General features: G+C 44.8%; 1 protein-coding gene across 1 annotated transcript in view; it reads left to right on the top strand.

Annotated features, from left to right (window-relative positions):
- TONSL (tonsoku like, DNA repair protein) overlaps positions 1 to 25,725 on the top strand; it is a 419,298-nt gene that overhangs the window by 24,024 nt on the left and 369,549 nt on the right. The window contains exon 2 of the mRNA XM_086966418.1: positions 10,072 to 10,167. Coding sequence (XP_086822544.1) covers positions 10,072 to 10,167 — 96 coding nt within the window. The remainder of the gene's footprint in view (positions 1 to 10,071; positions 10,168 to 25,725) is intronic.

Raw genomic sequence — 25,725 nt, forward strand, 5'->3', positions numbered from 1 at the left:
CGCTACATACCCGTGAGCGTCTCAAGGCGCTAGGGGGGCCTGCTGCTACTGATCGAAGAGACAGGTCTTGAGAAGTCTTCTGAAAGCCAGGAGGTCTTGGGTCTGCCTTAAGTTGGTGGGGAGGGTGTTCCAGGTCTTGGGGGCGAGGTGGGAGAAGGACCTGCCACCAGCGGTTGTTCTTCGGATGCGCGGGACTGTGGCAAAGGCGAGGCCGGCGGAGCGGAGCTTGCGGGTAGGGGCGTAGAAGCTGAGTCGTCTGTTGAGGTACGCTGGGCCGGCGTTGTGGATGGACTTGTGTGCGTGGATGAGGAGCTTGAAGATTATCCTCTTGTTGACGGGGAGCCAGTGTAGGTCTTTCAGTGGAGTGTGATGTGGCTGCGGCGGAGGATGTCGAGGATCAGTCGTGCCGAGGCGTTCCGGATGCATTGCACCCGTCTCAGGATCTTGTTTGATGTTCCTGCGTAGAGGGCGTTTCCGTAGTCCAGCCTGCTGGAGACGAGTGCCTCGGTGACTGTTCTTCTTGTTTTGGTGGGGATCCACTTGAAGATCCTGCGGAGCATTTGTAGGGTGTTGAAGCAGGATGAGGAGACGGCGTTGATTTGTTTAGTCATGGAGAGGGTGGAGTCGAGGATGACCCCCAGGTTGCGTGCATGGTCAGTGGGTGTCAGGGCTGTTCCCAGTGATGTCGGCCACCAGGAGTCGTCCCAGGCTGAAGGAGTGGAGCCGAGGATGAGGACCTCCGTCTTGTCCGAGTTCAGCTTCAGTCTGCTGTTCCTCATCCATTCGGCGACAGCCTTCATTCCTTCGTGGAGGTTGGTGGGTTTTTGGTGAGGGAGATGATCAGCTGAGTGTCGTCGGCATAGGAGATTATGTTGAGGTCGTGCTGTCGGGCGACGTAGGTGAGGGGTGCCATGTAGATGTTGAACCGCGTCGGGCTGAGTGAAGAGCCCTGGGGTACGCCGCAGATTATCTCGGTGGTGGTGGAGCGGAAGGGTGGAAGGCGGACGCTCTGAGTTCTGCCGGAGAGGAAGGATGTGGTCCAGTCCAGAGCCTTCTCTTGGATCCCGGCGTCGTGTAGGCGTGTTCGTAGTGTGCGGTGGCAGAGGCTGGTATGCAAAATTTTGCCTCCTGCTTATTTGGTTGATTGTGAATAGAAGCTTTTTCAATAGCATAACACTCAAGTAGGGGTAAATGTTGATATGCTTGTTGTCTCCCTACCTATGCTTGTTGTCTCCCTACATGTTGTAACTGTGGAGGAGCAATTAGAGACCGATTGGAAACAAAATGAGATATATGAAGATGACCCACACCCATATACAGCAGTCACCCAGGAACCTAAATATCATCATAATCCGCAAATTGGACATGAGCGCTAAAGTCAACACTGTCAAAGTATCCTGCTTCCACACACTGAAAATGCTGAGTAAGATCTTCAAAAGACTCTCAAGCAACACCAGAAAAACCGTCACTCATGCCCCCGTCACTAGCAAGCTGGAATACGGCGACACCCTATGCCGTGATCACTAAACAACTCCCCAGAAGATTACAAACCATCCAGAACTCAGCAGCCAGGCTCATCCTCAACCTCCTACACAAATCACACATCACACAACACCTCAGGGAGCTCTACTGACTCCCAGTTTACAAACGTGCACAGTTCAAACTTATCGTTCACTCATTCAAGGCACTACACAACTTAGACCCCGCCTACCTAACCAGTCGCATCCTCCACTAACCATCTGCTTTGCCTGACACCTACTCTCACACATACCACATATACAGAACCAGATGCAGAGTCCAGCTTTCCAGTATATATATCTCCTATAGCATAGAACAACCGCCCTCCCCACATCAGAGCCACTTCTCCTCTCAAGTGGTGTCATTGGTGAGATTATTTCCGCTGGCTTTTGTAGATCAGGTGAGTGGAATGCATTGTTGTACTGTTATCTTGGCATGTTACGTGGCTCAGGTGGTGAAAACCCTGGGGCTCACACTGCTTATGCTTTCTTTTTCTGACAACCTCACACTGGACTTGGCTAATTTCCAGGGAGGTATTTGAGCTGTCGCAGAGTGGATGACTGGCAACTGCCTGCAGCTGAATGCTCGTAAAATAGAAAATGTTCATTTGGTAAAGATACCCATACTCCTTCCCCGTTCCAAGTTGGTGGTTAAAAACATAGGTATATGGGTGGACAGAGCATTGACTTTTGAAGCCAGGTGAAATCTGTGGTAGTCTTCCCCTTCAGGCTTTTACTTGGGCTCAAACCCATTCTGTTTTTTCTTTTATCCCCACTCGTGGCAATTCATCATGCAGGCATCAAGCCTCTCCAGGGTGGACTACTGTAACATCTTGTACCTGGGAACTAACACGACTGTGATCATTAGACTCCAGCTGGTCCAAAATCCTGCGACTAGGCTGTTGTTTTCTCTCCCGAAGCACTGCCTGGTCGCTGGTTTTATTCGCAGATTGCATTGGCTCCCGGTTGATAAGCATGCCCATTTTAAGAACTTGTGTCTGGCTCACAAGGCCTTCTTCCCCCAGGCGGCTCCCATTTTGTTCAATCTGCTATCTCTGTATTTTCCCTCTCTGCCATTGCGCTCAGCTGATCTATACTTGGCCTCTGCTTCTTGTGTTAATAGAGTAAAAGAAGGAGGCCTCTCTTTTTGTCAGATTTTTGGAATTCTTACAGCCCGACGCCCGGGACATATTGTTTGGGGTCAAGTGCATCACGTTTTCATGTGTATTTTGTCCTTTGGACAAGTCGGCCCAACCCCCCCCCCCCCCTACAGCACAAACCCTTTTGGCTGCCAGTTTACAGTACCACATTCTGGATCGGGGAAAGACATTGTCTGCAGTTAAGGTAATACTTTTGTCCATATGCTAATGCTGTTCAAACTTGTATTCATGGTTCATTAATGTGCAGCCTTTATTATTAGGGTGAGCGTCCTAAGTAAATGTTGTAAGCTCAGACTGCTCTACTGACAGTGGTTCCAGTATAGAAATGTATACACACGTTTTCAATGTTCAGCAATATGAGGCTATGTATACTGATCCCAGAAAGCTCTCTGATTAGATGCAAATATTTGCAGAAGCTTGAAAGCACTATTGATGTTTCTTTGCTTTCAAAATAAAATATTCACAAACAAATGCAAAAACATTTTGCTAAACTACTGTAAAATTTTAGGTACAATTTCTTTGCAGCATCATTTAGTAAAATATATGCTAGTATTTTCCAAAAATATTCATAATGGAAAGTCACTGTAGCCAGTCTTAATAAGATTATGGGAAAAATAAACAAGCATTGGTGTAACGCCAGTAGGTTGAAATTGTTGGTCACCCTTTTGGTTTTATCAGTGTGTGACTTGTTTGGCATGGTTTTTGTAAAACCTTACTGGCCTGGGAGCTGCTGGGCCCTCTCCAGTATAACAAACATTAGCAAAAGCAAAAACAGTTTTGGTCTCAGAAAGCACCTATTGCCACAGTAGTTCCTGGCACTGAACAAAACGATTGTGTCGGTATGCTCCTTGTGAAAGAACAGAATGCTGTCACTCACAGTGAAGCTAGCCGATAGATCGAGAGAGACAGAACTTTAATAAACGCAAAGGGTCAAGGTTAACGCCAGACCTAATTAGGAGCCCAATTATTAAATAAAGTCTCAAAAGTGCACCCATGTCCTTGCATTAAGTGCAGATATGCGACTTTTGTGATTTCACATATACAGGAGTATATTTGCAAGTTCACTTTATCTCCAACTACTTTTTTTTCCCAACCCTGGAAGAAGTTTTATGTCTTCCATTGTCAGGAATAAATTTCCAACCGATCTCAGTATGGGAAAAGATTTGAGTTGGTGAAAAACCCCCAAAGCATGCAAGTTAGTAGGGTTGCACAGACTTAAAAGGGCCTCCAACCCTGGAACTGTTGCTTATCATTACCCTCAGCCCCAGTATGCAGATCTGCATAAACGTGGCAACATAAGGTATTTGCTAGTTTTCAAACACTACTATTGAAAGAGCCCTGGCTTAATCAGAGAGGCTATTTCAGAGCTCCTATATAATGAAATTGCTGCCATAATTTGTTGCCATATTACATGACATAAAAGGGACAATTGGATTTTGGTACAGGACAAGTAGATTTATGAAGCAAGCTGCCCCATGGACAAGTAGATATTTTATTCAATTCCACACCCCTGTTCGTGCTAAAGCACCTGCCCTCTGGAACGCACTACCCTTGTCAATTTGGAGTTTTCAGAACCACTGGTCTTTTAGGAAGGTCTTGAAGACCTGGTTGTTTTCCTCTTGAGTTTCCCATGCAGCACTTTTTTGTTAGTTCGTTCTGTACAGCTTGTTCTTTTTGAGACTAGCGCTGGGAAGTCCCATTGCCAGGGCACTCGTGTGCTCTATAAATCTTTAACCTAACATAAAATTGGTGATTGAAGGACCTCACGGTTGATGGATTTGTCAAGAAATGTTGCTGTCAAATGGACAATGTTGGAATTTGGAATAATTCATGATTCCGGTGCCAGTGTCTGCAAATCAATATTACCTGGAAAGTTTAAAGAGTTTATGTATTTTCTTTTTGTTTTAAAACCAAGTTATGTATTTAATGTTCTTATTATTTCTTTTTGTGGATATTTTTGTATTTAGTTGTGGAGGAGGTTTAGTTTTGGTAATGATAAGTCTTACGGTCTTATTTCATACTGCCTTTATTCCGGTCTGTCTCTGTTATCTGGAATAAAATGTTTTTTGTTCTATAATGTAATGTTGTCAGTCAACATTTACCAGCGATTACATTGTTGTGGGAACCCGAACCACAATTCCCCCATATTCAGATAATTCTCAAAATTTACGTCTGGCGATTCAGCTCCAACCACCTTGCACTAGCGATAAGACAACCCCCGCTCCACGACATCAGGCCCAACAATTTGGCAGAGTAAATCAAAATAGTGACTGGGACCACTCAAGCACTGAGTTCTAGATAAATAAAACAATTTAAAGGTTTCCTACAGAATAAGCATTACATGCCATGAGGGCTCAGATGCAGAATACAAAGGCAGGAGTCAAAAATCAATCTGAAATATTCTCAAAGACTAATATTCTAATGTGCAAGCACACCTGCATCGGCACTTCCAGCGGAAGTGTCCTTCAAAAAGTGACATCAGGAACACAATGGAAAACTTCATTCACAATACATGCTCTTCTTAAAAAAAAAAAAAAATATTTGTGGTATTTATATACATACAGTGCACAGGGATAACTTTGTACGGGTGACCATCCTATGTGGTACATAGTAAATACTTTGGATGGCCCCCTTTTGCTGGTTATCCAGTAGTGGTAGGTGGAGAGAGAGAGAGCGAGAGAAAACGAAAACACACACCACCAGTTACCAAAGAACTATAGGCCAATTTCCCTCATAAACGTAGATAGCAAAATCTATGCAAAGATCCATGCGGCTACACTGAACAAGATACTGCCCAAACTGATAAGCAACTCACAGGTGAGCTTCATTAAAGGCAGAACGGCCAGTGACCACACATGCCTCCTACGCCATGTCTAGAACAAGCCTCAAGGAGCCCGCTCCAAGCGGTTAGCATTACACTAGACGCGGAGAAGGCCTTCGATAAAGTCTCATGGTCCTTCCTAGAACAATGCATGCATACGCTCAATAACGATAAGTCAGAATGCAAACCGCTAAACATCCACTCCACTAAAGAGGTACTGGGAATGTCAGGAATCAAGTGGCAGACAGGCCACATCAAATACCTGGGTATCTACTTCAGCACAGACCTGATCTCCACCCTAAGACACAATGAGCAGCTCATACTAGACCAAATTAAGAAAGAATTAGAGGCATGGTCCCCCAAATTCATGCCCTGGTGGGGGACAATAGAAACAATAAAAATGATGATCACCCCCCTAGTTAACTACATCGCAAGCATGCTCCCAATATTTCTCTCAGACGAATTCCATCAAAAACTAGATAATATGTGCGCCAAATTTCTCTGGCGGGGCAAAAAGGCTAGGATAAGCATGAAAAAACTGAGAAGACCCAAAAAGCAAGGATGGGTAAACATAGCAGACTTCAGAACTTTTCAACTTGCATTCCTAGTCAAGCAGGGCACACACTGGATAGAGCAGTCGACAGATTACTCTCCAGTGGCTACAGCTAGAAAAAGCAATTCGAAATCATCTGAACCCACTTGCCATTCTCACGGCCAACACACCCCCTGGCGAGCAACACAATACTGAAAAACACAAAGATTGCACTCCTAAAGCTAGACAAAAAGATGGAGGTCAGCATTAAGGGGTCCAAAGCAGAGTCACTATGGGCAAATAGTGCCATAAAGTACAAAGGTAAAAAGCTCTACTTTGAAAACTAGATAGAAAAGGGTATCGCACACCCATACCAACTGGAGGCTGACTTTTGCCATCCTAAAAAACTTCCACCAACTCTAAGACTCAGACTTCCACAGATCCCTAAAGATCAAAACAGTCATTACAAAATCCAAAATAACAAATACAAAGCCATCCATAAGTTAGGACATCAAGCCTCATGCCTATATAAAACCCTCAGCGCGCAAAAATCTAATATCAACGATAAAACTGAAAAATACCAGAACGACCGCATACACCCACCACTGGACGACCGGGAGTGGAACACGCTATGGACATCAGCCATACGGGCTAAGATTACCCCAGTCCTCGCGCAGACCAAACTTTGGCTTCTGCATAAAACATTTTGGACCCCAGACCACCTACACAAACTAGGGCTCAGAGACAACCCCACTTGCTGGAACTGCATCGCATCCAAGGGTGACCTCGAACACCTGATCTTTCTGTACCCGACACTCAATGGGTTCTGGGGAGGGTTTTTGACTTTATAGAGAAGGTGTTCAAATGTTAAATAATAAGAGACTTTGCCTCAATCCCCACAATACATGCTCTCTAAAAGAAATAATCAGTTAAGTCATGTTGTACTGTGCTCTGCGGAAACTGGGGAAAGAAGACTCACAGGGTGCATTGATTGGGAGGGCAATGAGCAGGAGCAGGATGACCATAACACTTGAAACTGCATAATTTTAATAAAATGGTGTCATCACTAAAATGTTATATTTGTAAACTGCACTATCAATCCCACTTGTAGACATTACTAATAATTTGTTTTAAGTTCAATGCCATTAATTCATAAGTTACTACTATATTGTAAATGTATTAATTCACACATATTTATTACCCAAACTTGCACATGTACAAAATAAATCCACAGTCACTGTGGTTTAATACAGTTTATTCATTCCCACTTCTTTTCTGCTTCCAGTACTTAACCATTAGTTGTCTAAATAAGTCCCATTTAGACTCTTGCCACTTATTGCCTAGATTCCTTACCAACAATCTTCATTTCTCAGAGTCCAAGTTTTGGGAGACTGCTTTTTCTTGATTCTATATTGGCATGTGACTTGCGTGTCCTTAGGTGAGAACTCTCCTCTCTGTATGGACTGTGAAGAGATGGACAAGATGATAATGCATGCTGTAGTGGTTATCAGACGTGGCTACGGCTACCTTAACCCTTTGCCTGCTGATGACGGAACCGCTCTGTCATCAGCTGCGGTGGCGCTGTGCTGATGACGGAGCGGTTCCGTCATGGCCCGCTCGGCGCTCCTGCGCGGCACAAATTCCGCGCCTGCGCTGAGCGTTCCATTGAGCGGGGCGGGCCATGACAGAACCGCTCCGTCATAAGCACAGCGCCACCGACACTGGTGACGGAGTGGTTCCGTCACCAGCATGCGGCCGCCGCCCGGCCGCCCCGCCCCCTTAGCACTGCGGCGGAATAGCCGCCGCAGTGAAGGGGTTAAAGGTTACTACATAAATGGTTACCACTTCGAAATTGTAGGCAAATCTGTGTAAAATTGAAATGAGAGCCATGAATCCTTAAAGAGAGCATCCCACGTTGCAGACCACATATTCTTTTAATCTTTCTGACCAACGTTGTCATAAAGACAATACATGCAACAGGTGAACCTAGGAAAAATCGTTTACAATAAAACAGTGGCAGCTGGCAGGCAACGGTGGTGGTGAGGGAGCCAGGGGAGGTGATGGCTAGAGATAAAGGAGACTTGCCTGCGGTTTTTCAGTCGCCGAACGCCACCTCTCCTCTGTCCTGTTGTTTTCCTGGCTTTCGGCATACCCCAGGCTCACAGACTCCCCTATCACAACGCTGCAGTCACCAGCATGACCGCAGCATCGTGATTGGTCTGAGCACCGTGGTTCGGCACTCAGGCAGGGAGTGTGAGCCTGTGCATGTTTTTCACTAATTCTGTGCAAGACAGCCTGGTGGAGAACATGCTAAGGTTGCATGACAGTTTGGCCGGGCCAAGACAGCTGGCCAATCCGTTATGCGCAGGGCAGGTTAAACCGACATGCGCACTTATGGAGCACCAACCACTCCTCCTCCTCACGTCATGTGAACCCAGCCCGCCCTAACCTGGCTGCAATAGTAAAAAATAAAATGATGATAATGTTCTGTTATCATTTTATGTTACCTCTGCACCGCTTGGAGAGCAGAGGGGCAACCCACCCTTCCCCCCTCATTAGCAGAGGAGCCTCCACTGCTATGAATGGGGAGTTATTTACATGAGTAACTAAAGACTTTGTATTCCAACTATTCATGTCTGAAACTCCAATTTTAATGTGTTTGATTTTAATTTATGAACAAGTTAACACATCTTGTGTGCATGTCTGAACACTGAAAAGTACAGTACTCAGGCAAATCAAACAGCGGCTTTGTAGATTTTGACCTAAGGGGGCCTTTATTATACACTGATTTTCGTTTTTTTTAAATTTCTTGCATCCTTTTATTTCTCCGACATCCTGGTGTCCTGTCTTCGGTTTGTACAGAGAGCTTGTAATGAGAGGGCTAGTGAGGGGAGTATGGATGTTCTCCTGAGTCTTCACAGTCTTGCACTGGTTACCACCTTTGAAAGATGCCCGGTTAGGTTTTATGATGCTATATACATAGCTAAGTCTTGATGCTGTAAGTCTGACTAGTCAGAGTTCTCCCTAACTGATGCCTAGATATTTACCTCGTTTCTGGCACGGCCTCGGGTTTTGTTCACCCCTTGCATGCTGTAGCGATTCTGCGCCTGTGCGGCAAAATCGCAAGTGGGCGGGTTTATGATGGCCCCCAGCCGGCATCAGCACACAAGCGCCGTAGTGCATGACGGATGGGGGCTGTCATTAGCATGCAAGGGGTTAAAGTAAGTTAGAATTGTTCATCCTGCTAATATTGGACTCCACCCAGACTGAACCAAAAATACATTGTAGCATCTACCTCTGCTCCGCTATAACGGTTAATGTGTGTCTTGCGTTATTCTCCTTTGTCGTCTACAACTGCACCAAGGCCAGGTTCATCCCTTTCAAATTGAACTTTGAGTGTTCCAGATCTTGCGTAAAGTTGAACTTTATTGTCTCTTACCCTCTCTTGCTGATTTCAGGCAGGTGTTAGCTCATACACCCAAAGCAAATGGACATTGTGGCTGTTCATGTAAGGTAACACCCCCTATAAATATAAAGCACTCTGGATGTGTCATAATCTCCTATTTTGTTTTTTGAGATTTCTGCACGTAAAACTCCTTTTTGCTGTTATCACTGCTTACAATACGCCCTTGTTAATATACTACAGCGATGTAAAATAATCACCACCAAAGATCATAGCTGCATGTGCTTGTAAAATAGTTTGTTTGGAGATGTTCTCACATGTAAGTAGATCCGCTTACAATTCACAATCAATGCTTAGAGAATAAAACACCCAAACTTACAGTCATGAATTGAGGTGTTCGTACACCAAGCAATGATGCTGCTGAACCACCTAGCCGTTGGATAAGAGCAAGCACAATGGCATTGTGAGTGGTGGCAAGTTGAGTGAAAGACGAAGATGCAGTAGTGCAGTAGATTGAATGTGCAAAGCTGTAGGTGCTATAGTATCTGCTTGGGGACTACACTGTGATCTGGTATAATTAAAAATTCCTTAACTTCATTCATGTATTTGTTTTTCCTGTTTCCTCTCCCCCATCACAGAGCTGGAAAAAGCCAAAATCAAAGCTCAGAAGGCCCATAACCTTCAGGAAGAGGCAACTGTGTGCAACCAGTTAGGAGAACTCCTAGCCAAGAATGGTGAGTGACGCCTGCGGTTCGCGTTTTTCCTTATGTTGCACCTGCGTATAACATTGCGTCGCATTTTATGAAGTTATTTCTGTATACAGCAGCCCTAACATCTTAATAATGGGGGAAAATGGAAAACAATATTAAACCAAGGTGTCGAGGTAACCTGACTAGGAATTTGGACATCCGAGATCAATTTGTTTATGGTGATTTTCCTCGAAGCATGGGTTTATGAACTCTATTGAACCATTAGAATTTAAAATATCCAAGGTCTGTTTGTGCAGCTCTCAAAATCTTGCACATCCAACAGCAACGTAACAAAAAATCAGTTTTATTGTAAGAAAATTAATTTTGTAAGTGAAGCTTTGTGAATTAAGTAATAAAAAAATTGCACTGTATTGAATATTACCAATGGTTTTATTTAGAAGGTACATGTTGTTAAAGACTGACATCCGTATTTTTAGGGGGTTGAATATGTAAAATGAATTTACATTTTCGAAATAATATAATTTTACTTTACATCTTTAAGAATGCTAAATAGAGATGTTAATGGTTTCATTAAAATAGGTAACATTTGCCATAAAATTACTTCTATAAAGTGAATACTTTACCTGAGTTTGATGATTTCACTTTTTGTCAATCCTTCATTGAATTTCAGATGTGTAAAATGTGTTTTTACCATTTTCTTTTTAACTTTTTACTCTCCCAAATATTTTGTTTTTTAGCTATGGTATAGACGTGTTTTGAAAAAGTTTGTCTGTGTTTTTTCCTTTCAAGTTGAAGATACACTAGATGGTGGCCTTTTTCCCCTTAACTTTTGGGAATGTTTTTTGCTTTGGTGGCAAAGTTGCCCAAGGAAATGACAGCGGATTTAAAGATGTCTTTAGCCATTTCCACTTCAAATCTGGAAGGCATTGTCCACTTTCTCAGTATTCTGAAGAATTTCAACTTCCTTACCTGCAGGGACCTTTAGAAAGTGTGGTGCCAAATTTAAAGGTGTAGACTTAATATGCTATAGACCAGGATTTCTTTTCAAATGCCTTTTCAGGTCGAGCATACAGTGCTTGCGTTGCAGGATAATCTGTTGTATGTACTTTGTGGGGTTTCACTCATGCCATCCCTGCTGATTGTTAATGGAGATTGTCAGTGTTAAAGCTTGCTTTTTAGTGGGTTATTTTGCTTCTGTGTCCCACCTTCTAGTGTCCTCCTCCTCCCCTGGAGCATTGGTCTAGTGATGATTTTGTTTGGCCATCCCAAAGTTGTCTTCGATTCTTGCTAAAGCCACGCCTCCTGGCTGCTCCCGCTGTTTGTGCCAAGGATCTCTTGTTTAGCATAGCAGAAAAGAAAACGGTGCATCTGCAGGCTAGGGCAACTACAACGAAGCAAAACATTTTTTTGTAGGGACATTATGATTAAAAATGTGCTCGTAACCCATGCAAGTGTTTGAAGTAGAGCACATTTGTGTTGGCCTACCCACACAAGTGAGGTACCATTTTTATCGGAAGATCTAGACGAACGCTGGGTGGAAGGAAATTTGTGGCGGCCGGGTGATCCTACAACTTTCCCACATAGAAAAGTGAGGAAACCATGATTTCTTTCAGCTATATTTGAGGTTTTGCAGGAGCTTCGGAGTTGGACAATTATGGGATATCCTTGCAAGATGCACATCCCTGGACTCCCTTAGGTGTCTAGTTTTCACAAATGTTTGAGTTTGGTAGGTTTCCCTAAATGCCCACTGAGCCCGGGACCAAAAACGCGAATGACTACCAAGCAAAACCAAAAAGTTTTATGATCGATAATTTTGAAGTCTCCACAGTACATTTTGGGCCATTTCCTGCTGTGGGAACTTGGCCTACCCACACAAGTGAGGTACCGTTTTTATCGGCAGACCTGGGGAAACGCTGGGTGGTAGGAAATTTGTGGGGGGCCTGTGATCCTACAACTTTCCCACACAGAAAAGTGAAGAAAACGTGAATTCTTTTTTTAGCTAAATTTGAGGTTTGCAGGGGATTCTGGATAGGAAAATATTGGGAGATCCACACAACCCGCAACTTCCTGGACTCCCTTAGTTGTCTAGATTTAGGAAATGTTTGGCTGTCGTAGGTTTTCCTAGATGGCCGCTAAGCCTGGTACCAAAAACGGCAGTAGTTTTGTAATCAATAATTCTGAAGTCTCCACAGTATGTTTTGGGGGTGTTTCCTGTCGTGGGCACTAGACCTACTCACACAAATGAGTTACCATGTTTATTGGGTGACTTGGGGAAATGCTGGGTGGGTGGACGTTTGTGGCTCCCCACAGATTTCAGAACTTTCCATCACAGAAATGTGATTACAGTGTGTTTTTATTTAATTCTTTTTTTTCAAAGATTGAGGTTTGCAAGGGATTCTGGATTACAGAACCCGAGAGCCACACAAGTCACCCTATGGTGGATTTCCCAGGATGTCTAGTTTAAAAAAAGAAGTACAGGTGTGCTAGGTTTCCCCACGTGCGGGCGGCGCTAGTGTCCAAAATCCACATTAAGGCACATTGTGAAAAAGGGTCAGTTTTCACTAGAAAAATGTGATATGTCCATGTTGTGGTTAGGGCCGTTTCCTGTTGCAGGCACAAGGCCTACCCACACAAATGAGGTACCATTTTTATTGGGAGACTTAGGGGAACACAGAATTGTCGAACAAGTGTTATTACCTATTAACTTTCTATGCACGTCTGCCTTTCAAATGTAAGACAATGTGTAAAAAAGAAGTCACCTTGAAAAATGTCCTGTAATTCGCATACTAGTATGGGTACCCACAATTTCGGAGATGTGCAAATAACGACTGCTTCAAAGCTCTGTATTTTCTTCCCATTCCGGAAATACATAGGTTTCCTTTATATCTATTTTTCACTCTTTATATTTTGCCAAATTAATTGCAATATACTCTGTACACAATAAAAATCCATTGCAAGGCGAAGCTCAGTTATTGACTCTGGGTACCTCTGGTTCTTGGTCAACATACAAATCCTATATATCAACACAACCAGAAAGGTCCAGCGGACCTAACGATATATTGTTTTAAAAAATCGGCAATGATGATCCATGTATCTAGTTATGGATTGAAACGTCGTCGACTATTTAAACAGCATGCATGTTTAACTCATTTGTTAAAGCAAGTGCATCACTGTTTACTTCTAAAAGCTTGCTCACAATATCCGTATTGGCGAAAAGCTTTCCTTTTTATTTTGCCTGAAAAATGTTTGTTCATTTGTGATTGTCTTTGTTTGTTCTTGAAGGATACAGGACTGTGTCCCACTCGATTTACTCTCTGATTTACCACAATCAATCACTTGATTTATTAAATCAAATGTCCGGCTGGATAGCTTAACTCAATATAGTACTGATTCTGAGCTATATTTACTGTTTTCGAATTATGAATGTTTGAAGGACCAATTGTTGTTCATAACATGATTAGAAGAGGTTACAGGTGAAAACGTTGCTACAAATAGCTGTTTTTTTCAACTCAATTTCAATATTTTTTTTATTTCAACTGTTAGTTTCTATAGGAAAAGCTTGAAGTATTTACACAAATGACCCCTTTCTAAATTCAGAATATTGTCTACTTTTCTGAAATGTATAGCTTTCCGGGATCCATTATTGTTTTCATACCCCTTTCTTCCACTAATTGGAAGGAGATTGGAAAAATAGCACAAAAAATAGTAAAAATATGCTATGCCCCAGTAAAATGCCAAAAATGTGTAGAAAATTTTGGTTTTCTGATAAGTCGGACTGTCCCTGAAAGCTGAGAAGATGGTGATTTCAGCACCACAAACCCTTTGTTGATAACATTTGGAGGGAAAATACAGACTCTTTCTTCTGCAGCACTTTTTCCTCATTACATTTTTTTTGTTGTTGTTGTATTTTGGCTAATTTCTGTGTCCCATCCTGGGGAATCCACAAACCCTGTGTACCTTTAAAATCCTCACGATGTTGGAAGAAAAGGACGCAAATTTGGCGTGGGTAACATATGGACAAAATGTTACAGGGTCCTATGCGCAAACTACCCCAAATAACCGGAAAAAGGCATCGCACGGGGGGGAAGGCCTAGCAGCGAAGGGGTTAATAGGTGCAGCCTCCTACGGGACGCTTGTGATACTGCATTGCTGACTGCATTTCTTAGTCATTTGGTCCCACGTCTTCCGTTGTAGGGGACCAACGTTTGCAGCCATCTTACCTGTGGGACCATCTCTATCAGGACTGTGAAATTGTTCCTATTTTCTAATAGACAGTAACTAAAATGAAGGTTGTAAGAGCATTGCAGGGGTCATCTGTGTCAGCTAAGTATATGAAGGGCCTGTGACTACAATGCACAAGCGTATTTCGAGTGCATATCTTGTATTGTATTGTAATATGAATTTACATCGCGTTTTCTGACGCTGTACTTACGGGCTGTGGGGATTGCTAGCAGGCTGATCTGTGGACGTTAGAGCTGGTTTATATCACTTTATGGTGCTAGTTGTTAATGATGGCAAGTTGTTAACAGACTGTGGAGGAAACTACATGTTTTCTTTGCAGACCTCTGTTATTTAGGTGGTGGCCCTCAGGGAGCCCGAGAGGAAAGACCAGACTTTTTAATAATCAACAAGAATTCTCTTAGCAGTTTTTAGGGGTCGGTGATGGAAAAACAACATTTAGAATGCTGTGGTTGCAGATGTAAATGTGGAAGCTTCCACCGCACCCAGTACTGCCCTTTAGAAAAGCCAAATCAAACCATGGAATAGATAAAACCCAAAAAGAAAGTCCCCTTTTTTGTTTTTCTTTAAAGTTTTATATAGCGCAAACTTGACCCAAATCGGGTATCAGAGCATTTTACATAGCACCAGTTGCATTACATGAGGACATATTCATTTTTGTTAGGCACGGGGAGATTAAGTGATTTGCCCAGAATCACAGGATGTTCAGTGATATTCCCGAGACTCAAACCCAGTTCCCCAGATTCAAGGTCGACTGCCCTAGCCATTAGGCCAACTCCTCTCCCCTTCCGTGGTCTGGTCACTTTATAGTAGAGAAACTCACCAGAGGAACTTTGCACGTATTCTGTGTGATTTTAAAATGAAACGAGTGACAGAGCGTTGTCGGAATGCTGCATGTGTGCAATTCCTGTTTTGTTTGAAAGTGCTTGTGAGGGTGCATGTTTATTTCAGAAATGTCTATTTCACCAGACCCGCGCATTACTTGCACGTTTAGGACAATGTCTGCGTAATTGTGTGCTCTTTGCTGAAGGTTGATGCACTCACCGCTGGTGGTACGCGAGTTTAATGTTAGTAAGTGGACTATAGCATGATCTGTGGCATATTGCAGTTTGGGAAACGCACATACAGCTACTCTCGCTCTCTCTTTTCCTTCCAAATGCTCCTGAAGGGACGTGCCCACTTCCGATGCTGCCCCTCAAGTGCGGGTAGGGGCTAGCGAGGCAGAGAAGCCCCACTGCATTTCCCTTTGGGGACAATGAACAGGCCAACACTCGCTTCCTGCATGCTTGTGCTCTGACCCCGCAGGTTGGTGCCTAGCAGTCAGTTCCGGATTTCCAAATAGGCAAAGTAGGCACCGGCCTATGGGCTCACTCATTTTAGGGGCCCGCGACAATGGATCAAAATAATATTGACTTGATCTTGAGAGAAAATTACAATCCAGCTTTCTTAAATTATTTCAAATTAATTTTTGTATAATAACATAAACAATTGTTAATGTTTTGTTTTGTGTAATAAAACTGGTTTATGAAAATTGTTGGTTAGTAAAATTAAAAATGTCTTTGTAGATAATTTGCAAGGGGGGGCAATATTTCCAATGCCTAGGAACCTCCACAGGGTTTAATCCGACACTGCTAGTAGTCCAGGCAGTGGCGTGGGTGGCAGGTGGAGCACAGAGGCAATAGTTGGTTAGAGTTAGAGAGTCACTGTGCGGTAAGGGACGAGGGTGATGCTGGGCCGAGTGATGTATGTAAGGTCATGGCTATAGGATGTTGCACGTAAGAAGATGGAGCTAAGTGTTGGGGGCCATTATCCGACTTGCCTGAGGGAGAACTCCATACCAACGGGGCATATAGGATGCTAGGTTTTAGGTGGTGAGAACTGTTGGTGATTGCGTAGATTGTGAGCAGGAAATGCGTTATGTCTAACTTCTTTTGTGAGACTCCAAAATATTTATTCAGGAATTGGCAAAATCAAACATCTGTGACTTAGAATTGAATTAAAGTGTTAAATGCAAAAACATGTATCCCTACTAGCTCTTTTTGAAAAAGCTACATGGACTTTGAGAATAGGGTTTAAGCGTCGGTCTTTAATCCACAGAGTGGGCTCTGGTACAGCTTAGCCTGGCATTACAGAAGTATCAATTTGCCTCTGTGATAGAAAACTTTATGGACTGTGTTCATGGTAAACGCTCTTCTTCAGAAGACATCTTCGTTATTTCAGAATCCTTTGAGTTGTGAACCTCGCGCTCAGCTGTGGTGAGGACATCTTGTGCTGAACTTCAGAGGTTGTTGTCTTTAGTTAATGTTTAAGAATTTTCTGTTACCAAAGTAGAAAAGAAGTGTTCAACTACTTTCTTTGTTGGTCTCTCCATAAACTTTGTGTGCAAGTTCAGCTAGTCAAGAGAAAAGGCACAGCACGGCGACAACTATGACATTAAAAGCACCCCTGCCCCATGACATCTTATCTGTCTTCGATTCATCAGGTTGTTGTGGTATTCAGACAGTAGGTATGAATTCCGTGGTGTCAAACAATCCATATTTAGGGAAGTGTAGACCAGAGATTCACCCTTAGTCAAACAGCCGCAGACAGAGGATCATCTGATATTTATTTGAGACCCTGAGGAAGTTACATCTTGAAGACCATTCCATCAAGGCCGGTCATCTCCAACATAAAGACTCAAACTGGCTGCGGACTTAGAAATATTCCTATAAACATGCCCAGAATCCGCTGCGCATCTTCCCGATCACCGCCGCCGCCACGAGGCTCGGAGCAGTTTAGGCTTTCGGCTTTCAGCAACGGCAGCGGCTTTACTTTCCTCCGTGCCTTTCTTCTCGTTTACGCCCCTGACGCCCCTGAGCCCACCGGGTGTATCGGCGAAGGTGGTTTTGGTGCCCCAGTGCCCTGGCTTTCACCGCAACCGCAGCAACCGCTGCTAGAGGACGAAGAGGACTCACAAGACGCTTCTGGTAGCTCCCGTTCCCGGCATTGTTGCAAGCTTCAGCGACTGCTACCGCTTTCACTAGAGGTCGGTGGCGGAGGTAGGCTGTGGAGTGCGGACAGTGGATTTGCAGATTGCGGTGGGCAGTGGTGTGCAGTGGAGTGCCGCGGCCGTGACCCCTGTGACTCCCTTGTGGCCCGAGGGGCGCGGTGACAGTCCGACTTCCTGTTCGCTTTGCCCCACACAATTTGCCCTCCACCCTTCACCTTTCACCCCCTGTTGCTGCTGTAGACGGAGCTGTGGAGCAGGGTGGTGGTGGAGGTGAGGGGAGCAGTGGATGAGATGTTAAGCCGAGATCAGGCTGAGATCTGGAGGCAAGAGTCCGCGGATAAGCAGGGATAAACAGGGAAGTGGTGGATCAAAGACGTCCAGGGTTATCGCTCGCGGCTCTCCTCGTTACTCCTCAATATTCCCGGGTCCTTGACCCCTCTCATCTGCCCTGCGCTGGTATCCCGATCCTATTCCCCGGATCGCATCCGAGTGAAGGGAGTAGCCGGAGGAGGAGTGCTCGCCTGGAGCCGCGACCGGGGAAGGAATAGCCAGCTCAGCAGCCTCTGCAGGTAAACTCCGTTGGCTCGTGAACTCTGGCGGAAAAGGAGCCTCTTACTCACAGAGAGGAATGAAGCCGAGCCGAGAGCGGGTAGGCGCCAGAGCTGGTGCGGGCTTCGCCGCAGACCGGCTGATCGAGTCCAGCAGCAGAGGCATCAGCAGCCGCTTACCAAAGCGGCAGGCAAAGGGACCTAAGCAACAAGATTCCAAGCAATCTTTCAATTAAGCAAGCGCATCTTTCCCTCTACATAGAGGGTAGAGTGGAGGTGGGAGTCGTGAGGAGCACCTCCCCCCCCCGAACAGAGGGAAGTTGTGGAGGAAGCCGTAAGGAGCACACAGGTCTCATTGATAAGCAGATTATCCCCACAGAAGAATGACAAAAAAAAGAGAAGGAAAAAACACTCAGCAACAAGAAAACGGCCGCGCAAAGCCACTACACAAGTCTAAAGTATCTCCCAGATTTTTAAGGAGTGCAAGGATTGTAGAACACGACAACAAGTTATTTTCAAGCCTCGTAACACAATTCTTATATAAACTTCCGCCCAATACAGAGAGCACTTCAGCCATGGTAGATCAACGAAGAGCCAAGATTAGCGACGGGTTGGATTACAGTTCAGGCAGCCAGTCGATCACATGCTCCCAGCTACACAAGCACAAAGTGCAAACATAGGAAGTACAAGCACTGAAAGACGACGTTCTTAATCCTGCTCGGGGCCGGGACTCTCTTCAGGGAAGAAACTCAGACATACAAGCGACCCAGTTGGTGACAGGATTGCATTAATCTGCAGAAACCCAGAGCAAGTTGTGACTGCCCAAATACACTGCCAAGAACAACCTAATCTTCTCTCCCTTCTCGCACTTCTCGGTGCAGATACCGTCGCGGGCCTCATAGGTTCCGGTCTAAGACAAACAGGTGTGTCAGAGCGGCTGCAAAACTCGGGATGCCTATCTCCTACATTCCTCCTTAACTTGGAATCCAAGATACAAAGCACACTGGAGCTGACTCCAAATCTCTTCAGAAGCTCTAACGACAACCGGCGTACTCCTTCCCCCACACCAAGCTCCCAGAGCCAAAAGCTTTATGAGAGCAGTGCCATTCACGATCTAGGAGCATCCTCTTCCGGGGAAACAGTGCAAAATATGGCCAGGTCACTGCTCTGGCAATCGAAGAAAATGGAGTTACAAATCGATCTTTTATCTACCATTGCGCAACGACTAGAGGAGCTGAACAATAAGGTGGTCTTCTTAGATAAACAAGTTTAGCGAGATCCAGAACAGCATCGGCACCTGCTCGTGCGCAGCTCTAATGGACACATGGGCAACACTGCCAGAAATCCTTAAAGGTTTGGAAGAATCATTAAAAACTCAAACAGGAAGCAAGATGGGCCCAAGTAATAAGAGTAGCTCCACACCTGCTGTAATCCCAGAAAGCCTGCTGGGTATCACAGCTGGAGGCAACACGGGGAACCCGACAACAAATTCTGAGACACAAGATCCTTTAGTATCCACCAAACCTTTTAGCAGTCCATCCAGCTGTAATTCCAGCGTTAGTATCTCTTCCCCAGGGAAGCAAACTGAGGGTAACAACTCCAACCAGAAAAGGAAGGAGGAACCTCTTTCAAGGAGGGCTAAGAAAAAGTTAAAGAAACAGGAAAAAAAGCTAAGGCATCAAAAAAGCATGCTCTTCTATTACCAACACATACTCAAAATTCACAAATCATCATAGAGAAAAGACGTCTCTTCCCGATTTTTACGAAAAATCATGCTTCAAATAACTCAATATGCATAGCTCCAGCGGCTTCCGGCAACACAAAAGGGAGGGATAGTCCCACACAGCCAAACCCCCACATGGAGGTCTGTCAAAGTCCAACAGGCCCGGCAATAACAGTCCATCCACCTCAACACTAAACAACAAGAAGGCAGAGCAAAGAAAACCAGCGGGATCAGTTAAGGACCATGAACCCGAGATCAGGGCCAACCTACTTATGGGACACATAGCCCCGGGCTGGCAGAAAATCAGCGATCAAGCAGAGCAGCCAGTCCAAAGTCCGGCCCAGCAATCAGAACCATGCCAATGGACTTTTGGTTCTAGTCACAATGCAAGCATTTGGGAAGGAGACCAAAATAAACAGCTTAAAGCAAACCAAGTCTGCAAAACAAAGCACAAGGTGATTCTCACCCCCAGATATTTCATCAAATGCCAACATGATATCTTAAACAGGGGCAATTTAGCACACCCCGTCTCTCACGGAAATACAATCAAACGACCTAGTCTGGGTTAAGTTTCTAAGTCTAACCAGTGACTCCCAGGGTGAATCAACCTAGATTGGGGTGAGTCGGCTCGCCCAGGTGGGGCTCACAACAGATGAAGTAGCAAAAATGGCTGCTTGGGGCATTGACATAGCATTTCCCATTCCCGAGAAATACCCACATGAATTAGCAGTAATTTCGCCAACAAAGGAGGTTTATTCCGTGTTAAGGGGGACTGCAGTCAATCAAACAGGGAAAAGCTCAGCCATGGAAACCAGACTTTACAACGCCTACAAGATAATAAGCTCAGCTGAGCAAAGGGCTGTGTACCATACGGAGCGAAAGCATAGGGCAATGCAAAACACGCTGAACGGTCCTGGAGACTTGTTCCCTCAACGGCACACTTAACAGTATAAAGGCAGCCAGCTATCCGAACATGAATAGAAGAGTGTGAAACACTCTTCTGTCCATTCTATCGTAGAACGTTGCAGGGTTAAAAAGACTGCTTAGCTGTAAAGTAGCATGCACGTACCTCCGAGAAAATTACACACTGTGCATACAAGAGACATGGGCCACCGAACCCCTAATTCTCTCAGGTTATTATGAGATTCACACCGCAGCAATAAAAAGCAACATCTTTGGGAGAGCAGCAGGCGGGCTCTCAGTTTATATCTATCATACCCGCAAAATAGAGGTAAAATCACTTGCAACTAATTCCCCCAACCTGCAAGCAGCACTGATCTTCGGATTTAAAAGCAATAACATCTCAATTCGACTGTTGATAATTAATTGTTATATAAACCCTGCCACACAGCAAAAAAAGCCAGCATTAAAAACATGAACTATAAAAATGGACCATCTTATAAACAAATATGCCTCACATCATCCAATCGTCGTAGGGGACATGAATACCAGGGGCTTGGGAGATGGTACAAGGGAACCTCCAAACATAACAGAATTGGCGCCTCTACAACAGCTTCTTTTCGAGCATAACGTGGTTTCCACATACTCATCCATGAAAGCAGTGGACCCTCTATGGCTTCCCTTGCCCACCTTCAGGGATAAGTCAACAATTGATTACATCTTTATCTCTGAAAAATTGCAAACACACTTTAATGACTTTGAGGTGGGAAACCGGGATGAAAGTGATCACAGGCCATTGAGGGTCACTCTTGATATAAATGGGAAAACCGCAAAACACCCCGTAACACTGGGTACCTCAACAGGTGAAGAGCACCATGAAGTACTGAATAGAATAAAATGTCCACAATAATAAGTCCAGTACTCATGGAGTGGGTCACACACAAAGAGCAGTGCCAAACAGATAGAAGGCTGGCCCCTTCCCTGTAGCTCTGGAAGGAACTGCTTGAGGAACTAAAATCAGAGCTAGGACAGGTCAGAGGCATCCCAAAGCTCAGGTCTTCCATCCGCAAAACCAATCATTACAGCCAAACTCTAGGGACTTAGAGCAAACCAAAAGGAGTCTCTGAAAGGCCTTGAAGGCGAGAAGAAAAGGAGCCACAAATTACCTCATATTTGAAATAAAAGCGCTTCGCAGGGAACACAGGAAGAAAATATGGGAAATTCGTACAAAGAAAATCGAGGCAGAGTGGCTGAAAATATTTAACCTGCTCAAAGAAAAGGGTCACATTAGACTTTGGAGACACATCAGACAACTGTGCCACACCGGTCAAAGCAAAGAAAACGGCATGGCAGCCTCCGAGTGGGTTAATTACGTAAAGCTACTGTACACAACAGACCAGAAAAAGACGGATACCCAAGAACAACAAATCCCTACAGCAACCGAGGAAGAGGACAAAACACCAGTTATCAATACGGTAGAGATAACCAACCTGATTAAGAAAATGAGGACAGACGACGCACCGGATCCTAACGGAATGCCAGCGACAGTGTTCAAAGTGTCCCATGGATTCTGGGCAGACCAGCTAACCCCACTCTTCAAGTACGCCTTTGAAACGGCCACCATTCCATCATCATGAAAAGGCTCAATACTTTTCACGATTCATGAAAAAGGTGACCGCACAAAACTTGAAAATTATCGCCTTGTTGCTCTGCTAGACATAGAAGCAAAGGCATACGCCAGAGTGTTGCTGAAGGATTTAGAAATCTGGGCAAAGGATCACAACATTCTCCCATTCTTCCAAACCGGATTCAGACCTCAATGCTCTACCATAGATAACATCCTAGCACTGGGTCATCTGTCCCTACGCGCGACTCAGCCCTCTCAACCCCCTTTGTTCTGCTGCTTCATAGATTATAGTGCAGTGGATCGTGGTAAGTTATGGAGAAAACTCACTAACTGGGGCATGCCCCAAAAGTTGTTAAAGGCGATGATTGCTCTATATGATGGGACCTGGGTGCGCATTAAAACCAGCCAAACGTCGTTAACAACCAAGCTGCCAACTAATAACGGCCACAAACAAGGGTGCGTCCTTGCCCCTTTACATTTTAACATCTACATATCCGACTTGGGTCAAGCCCTGGAGAGGGCAAATCTAGTTATTCCAAAGTTGGGGAATGTGCGGCTTCAAATCCTCCAATATGCGGATGACCTTGTAATCCTGGACCACACTAGGTCAGGTCTACAGAAAGCCTTAGAAGCGCTACACAGATTCAATCTAAAGAATAATCTACTGGTAAACCAGGAGAAGACCAAGATACTAATCTTTGGGAAGTACCATCGAAAGAAGACAGCTCAATGGCACCTAGGTGACCTTAAAATCTGATCTTGTAAAAGCCATAACTATTTGGGTCTCAGGCTAATGGAAGGGGCAAAATAATCAGCTCACTTGAAATATCCAAGAAACAAAGGGGCCGGAATCATCTGCAGCTTGAGAAGTCTCAACCAAAGACTACACAGTACATCCACTGAACCCATTCTGAAACTCCTAAAAGCAAAAGTAGTGCCCTCAGTCAACTACGGCCACTTAACCTTTCTTGGCGCCCTTACTAACTTTTTCATGAGCTACCAAATCTCCGTATACAAGAAAGTATTGGGCATCTCACGACAGGCCAGAGGAGCCAGAGTAAGGCTGGAGCTGGGTCTATCTCGCCCAGATATTTCCTGTCTTGGCGACACTATAAAATACTATATTAGTACCCTGCGAGCTCCAGCAACAGCCTTGAAAGCGCAAATTAAAACAATCTTTGAAGAAAGTGGTTCCCCATGGCATGCGCAATTGTCAGTGGCCACAAAATTGTTAGAAATAGAAGTGCAAAACCTGGACAATTTAAACATTCCAATAGCTGCATTGAAAAGAGCTGTGAACAGACCGGTCAAGTATATATCACACGCAAGAGACCTGGAAAGTTTACATCACCAACTAAACCTTTCTTCACTGGATGCCTCCTATATAGTGGGAAAACCACAGCCTTTTCTCGAGCAAGCACAATCTGTCCAAACCTGAAAAAAGATCACTTACATGAGGCTTCTCGCATTGCCCATCGTGGATTTTAACCAAAGCTGGGCCCGCCCGGATAATTTAGCTGCATGCAGACTTTGCAATTACCATCAGGAATCCTGGCTCCATCTGTTGTGCTGTTACCCTAAATTAGCTAGTGAGAGGCATCGTTTGGTCATCCCAATCTGCAGAGCCCAGGCCCTCACACGATGCAGCGAAGTCTTGGACTTGTGTTTTTCTTCGATCTCAACTCAAACAGTTGCACGGCTGGGGAAATTCATAGAACTAATTCGAGCTGCATTGTCCGCGGAGATAGAGCCCCATAAAGAAAACAGTTGGCGCGGAAGTATGGAAGTCGCGTACATACCGCCCGTTTAAAACGAATGCACTTTGCACTCAAACTGTATATCTAGAATGTGACACTATTTTTAAGGTTTTATGCTCTACTAGGTCGTACCAATAAGTAGGGAATGTAACTTATTTTCTTTTATACAATTCTTTTACATTGCTAGTATATTGTAATGATTTTAAGTAATCGAACAATAAAAGGCTTTTTCACGTTTTCACATGCCCAGAATCCTGAACGAGAGCCTATGGATGCCTTCCTGGTCAAAGACCCAGCATGGCCTAAAGCTGAAGGTGGGTCACTCTCTGTAGGTTCCCAAGACTCCTCATTCAATGATATGGCTAGAGTAATCTTCGCATCCCTCAAAGGAGTAAACAAACCTGAGACCATATTTTCTTGGGTCTGCGGTGGCGGCCCGTGCTACGAGGTCAGCCCAGCTCCCATCACCCTGGGTCCGGCAAGTGAAGAAAGTGAAACCATATCCTATGCTCAGGATGGGGAAAGCGGTTTAAAGACAAAGGGACTCCATGCCTGTGGACCTGCCACTTGTCATCAAGTACAGCACACATTTGTTTTTGTCTTTTTACATTTGTTTGATGTACTATCTCTTGTCGCAAACCGTGGACTGTGAATAGAGGCACCTGTCTACTCTTGGGGCTCATCATAATTGTTCGTTGTTAGGGGTCTCCAAATGTCTTAATAAATATTAATTAAGCGCGTCACAATGTCCAACCCGTTTGATTGGCTATGAACAAAGTGACGGTGGCCTTGACGCGAAGCAGAGCCCCATATCTCATCTGCATTAGCAGCCCTAGGTGGGAAACATGTTGTGTGCAGTTCGTGTCTCTTGAAGGAACTGAAGCCGCGTCAAAAAGAAAGTTTCCCATGTGGCAGGATGCATTGAGCGCCTAATGAGCGCGTTAACCACTTCCTGGACACGATTCACAGCTTTGCGTGTGCGGATCACCTACCACCCCCTCTGTGACGTCTGTCACTGATTAACGCTTTGCAAGTGCCGTCGCAAAATCTGTTTAGGACATTGCACATCACGCTTCTGCAATGGAAAAGCTCGTGACTTTGTGAATCGCTGGGTTTGCGAACGCAATACCAGTCATCACATCAGGCCCTGCCGACTTTAATGCAGGTTTCTGACAAGCTGACTTGGTACCGTGAGCGAAAGAGAGTCACACAGACAGCAACACCAAGGGATAAACTCTCCCGGCTCGTACGTGTGAAAGGGACGGAGCCCCGCATGGATCCTTCTCAATAACCCGTCCAGTAATCGCATCAGCAGCCCTAGGGCCTGCGTCATCAGCGGCCCCCTGTATCCGCTCACACCGGATTCAATTACGGAGATTTTCACTTAGTCAATTTGGTGGTTCCAATTAAACCCGTCCATCTTTATTCATTATATATAATCAAATCCGTTGCCACCAGGCTTGGCAATGACTTTAATTTAATATTCCAAGACCGAACGTCGAAAACAAGGGGATCCGTTTAAAAATGGCTTGGTGGTGCACACTGTTATCTCCAAAGAAACCCTCTCTGGACTCCGAAGTTCTCTTGATGAAGATCACACCAGGCTGTATCTAAGCTGTGAGCTGAGGGTTGGTGCTCGGAGGACGGTGGCCCAAGGTGGCCAAGTTTAACCAATTGTGTGGGCACGACAATCTGACTAGAAAAGGCCCCTCCCAGGCCTGCAGATGAGAAGCTGTGTGTGTAAGGGTCGCCCGGTGAAGGAAGGTCCTGAAGGTACTGCGGAGCGTGAAATGTTGAGG

Source organism: Lissotriton vulgaris, chromosome 4_1 (genome assembly GCF_964263255.1).
Source record: "Lissotriton vulgaris chromosome 4_1, aLisVul1.2, whole genome shotgun sequence".
Lineage (NCBI taxonomy): Eukaryota > Metazoa > Chordata > Amphibia > Caudata > Salamandridae > Lissotriton > Lissotriton vulgaris.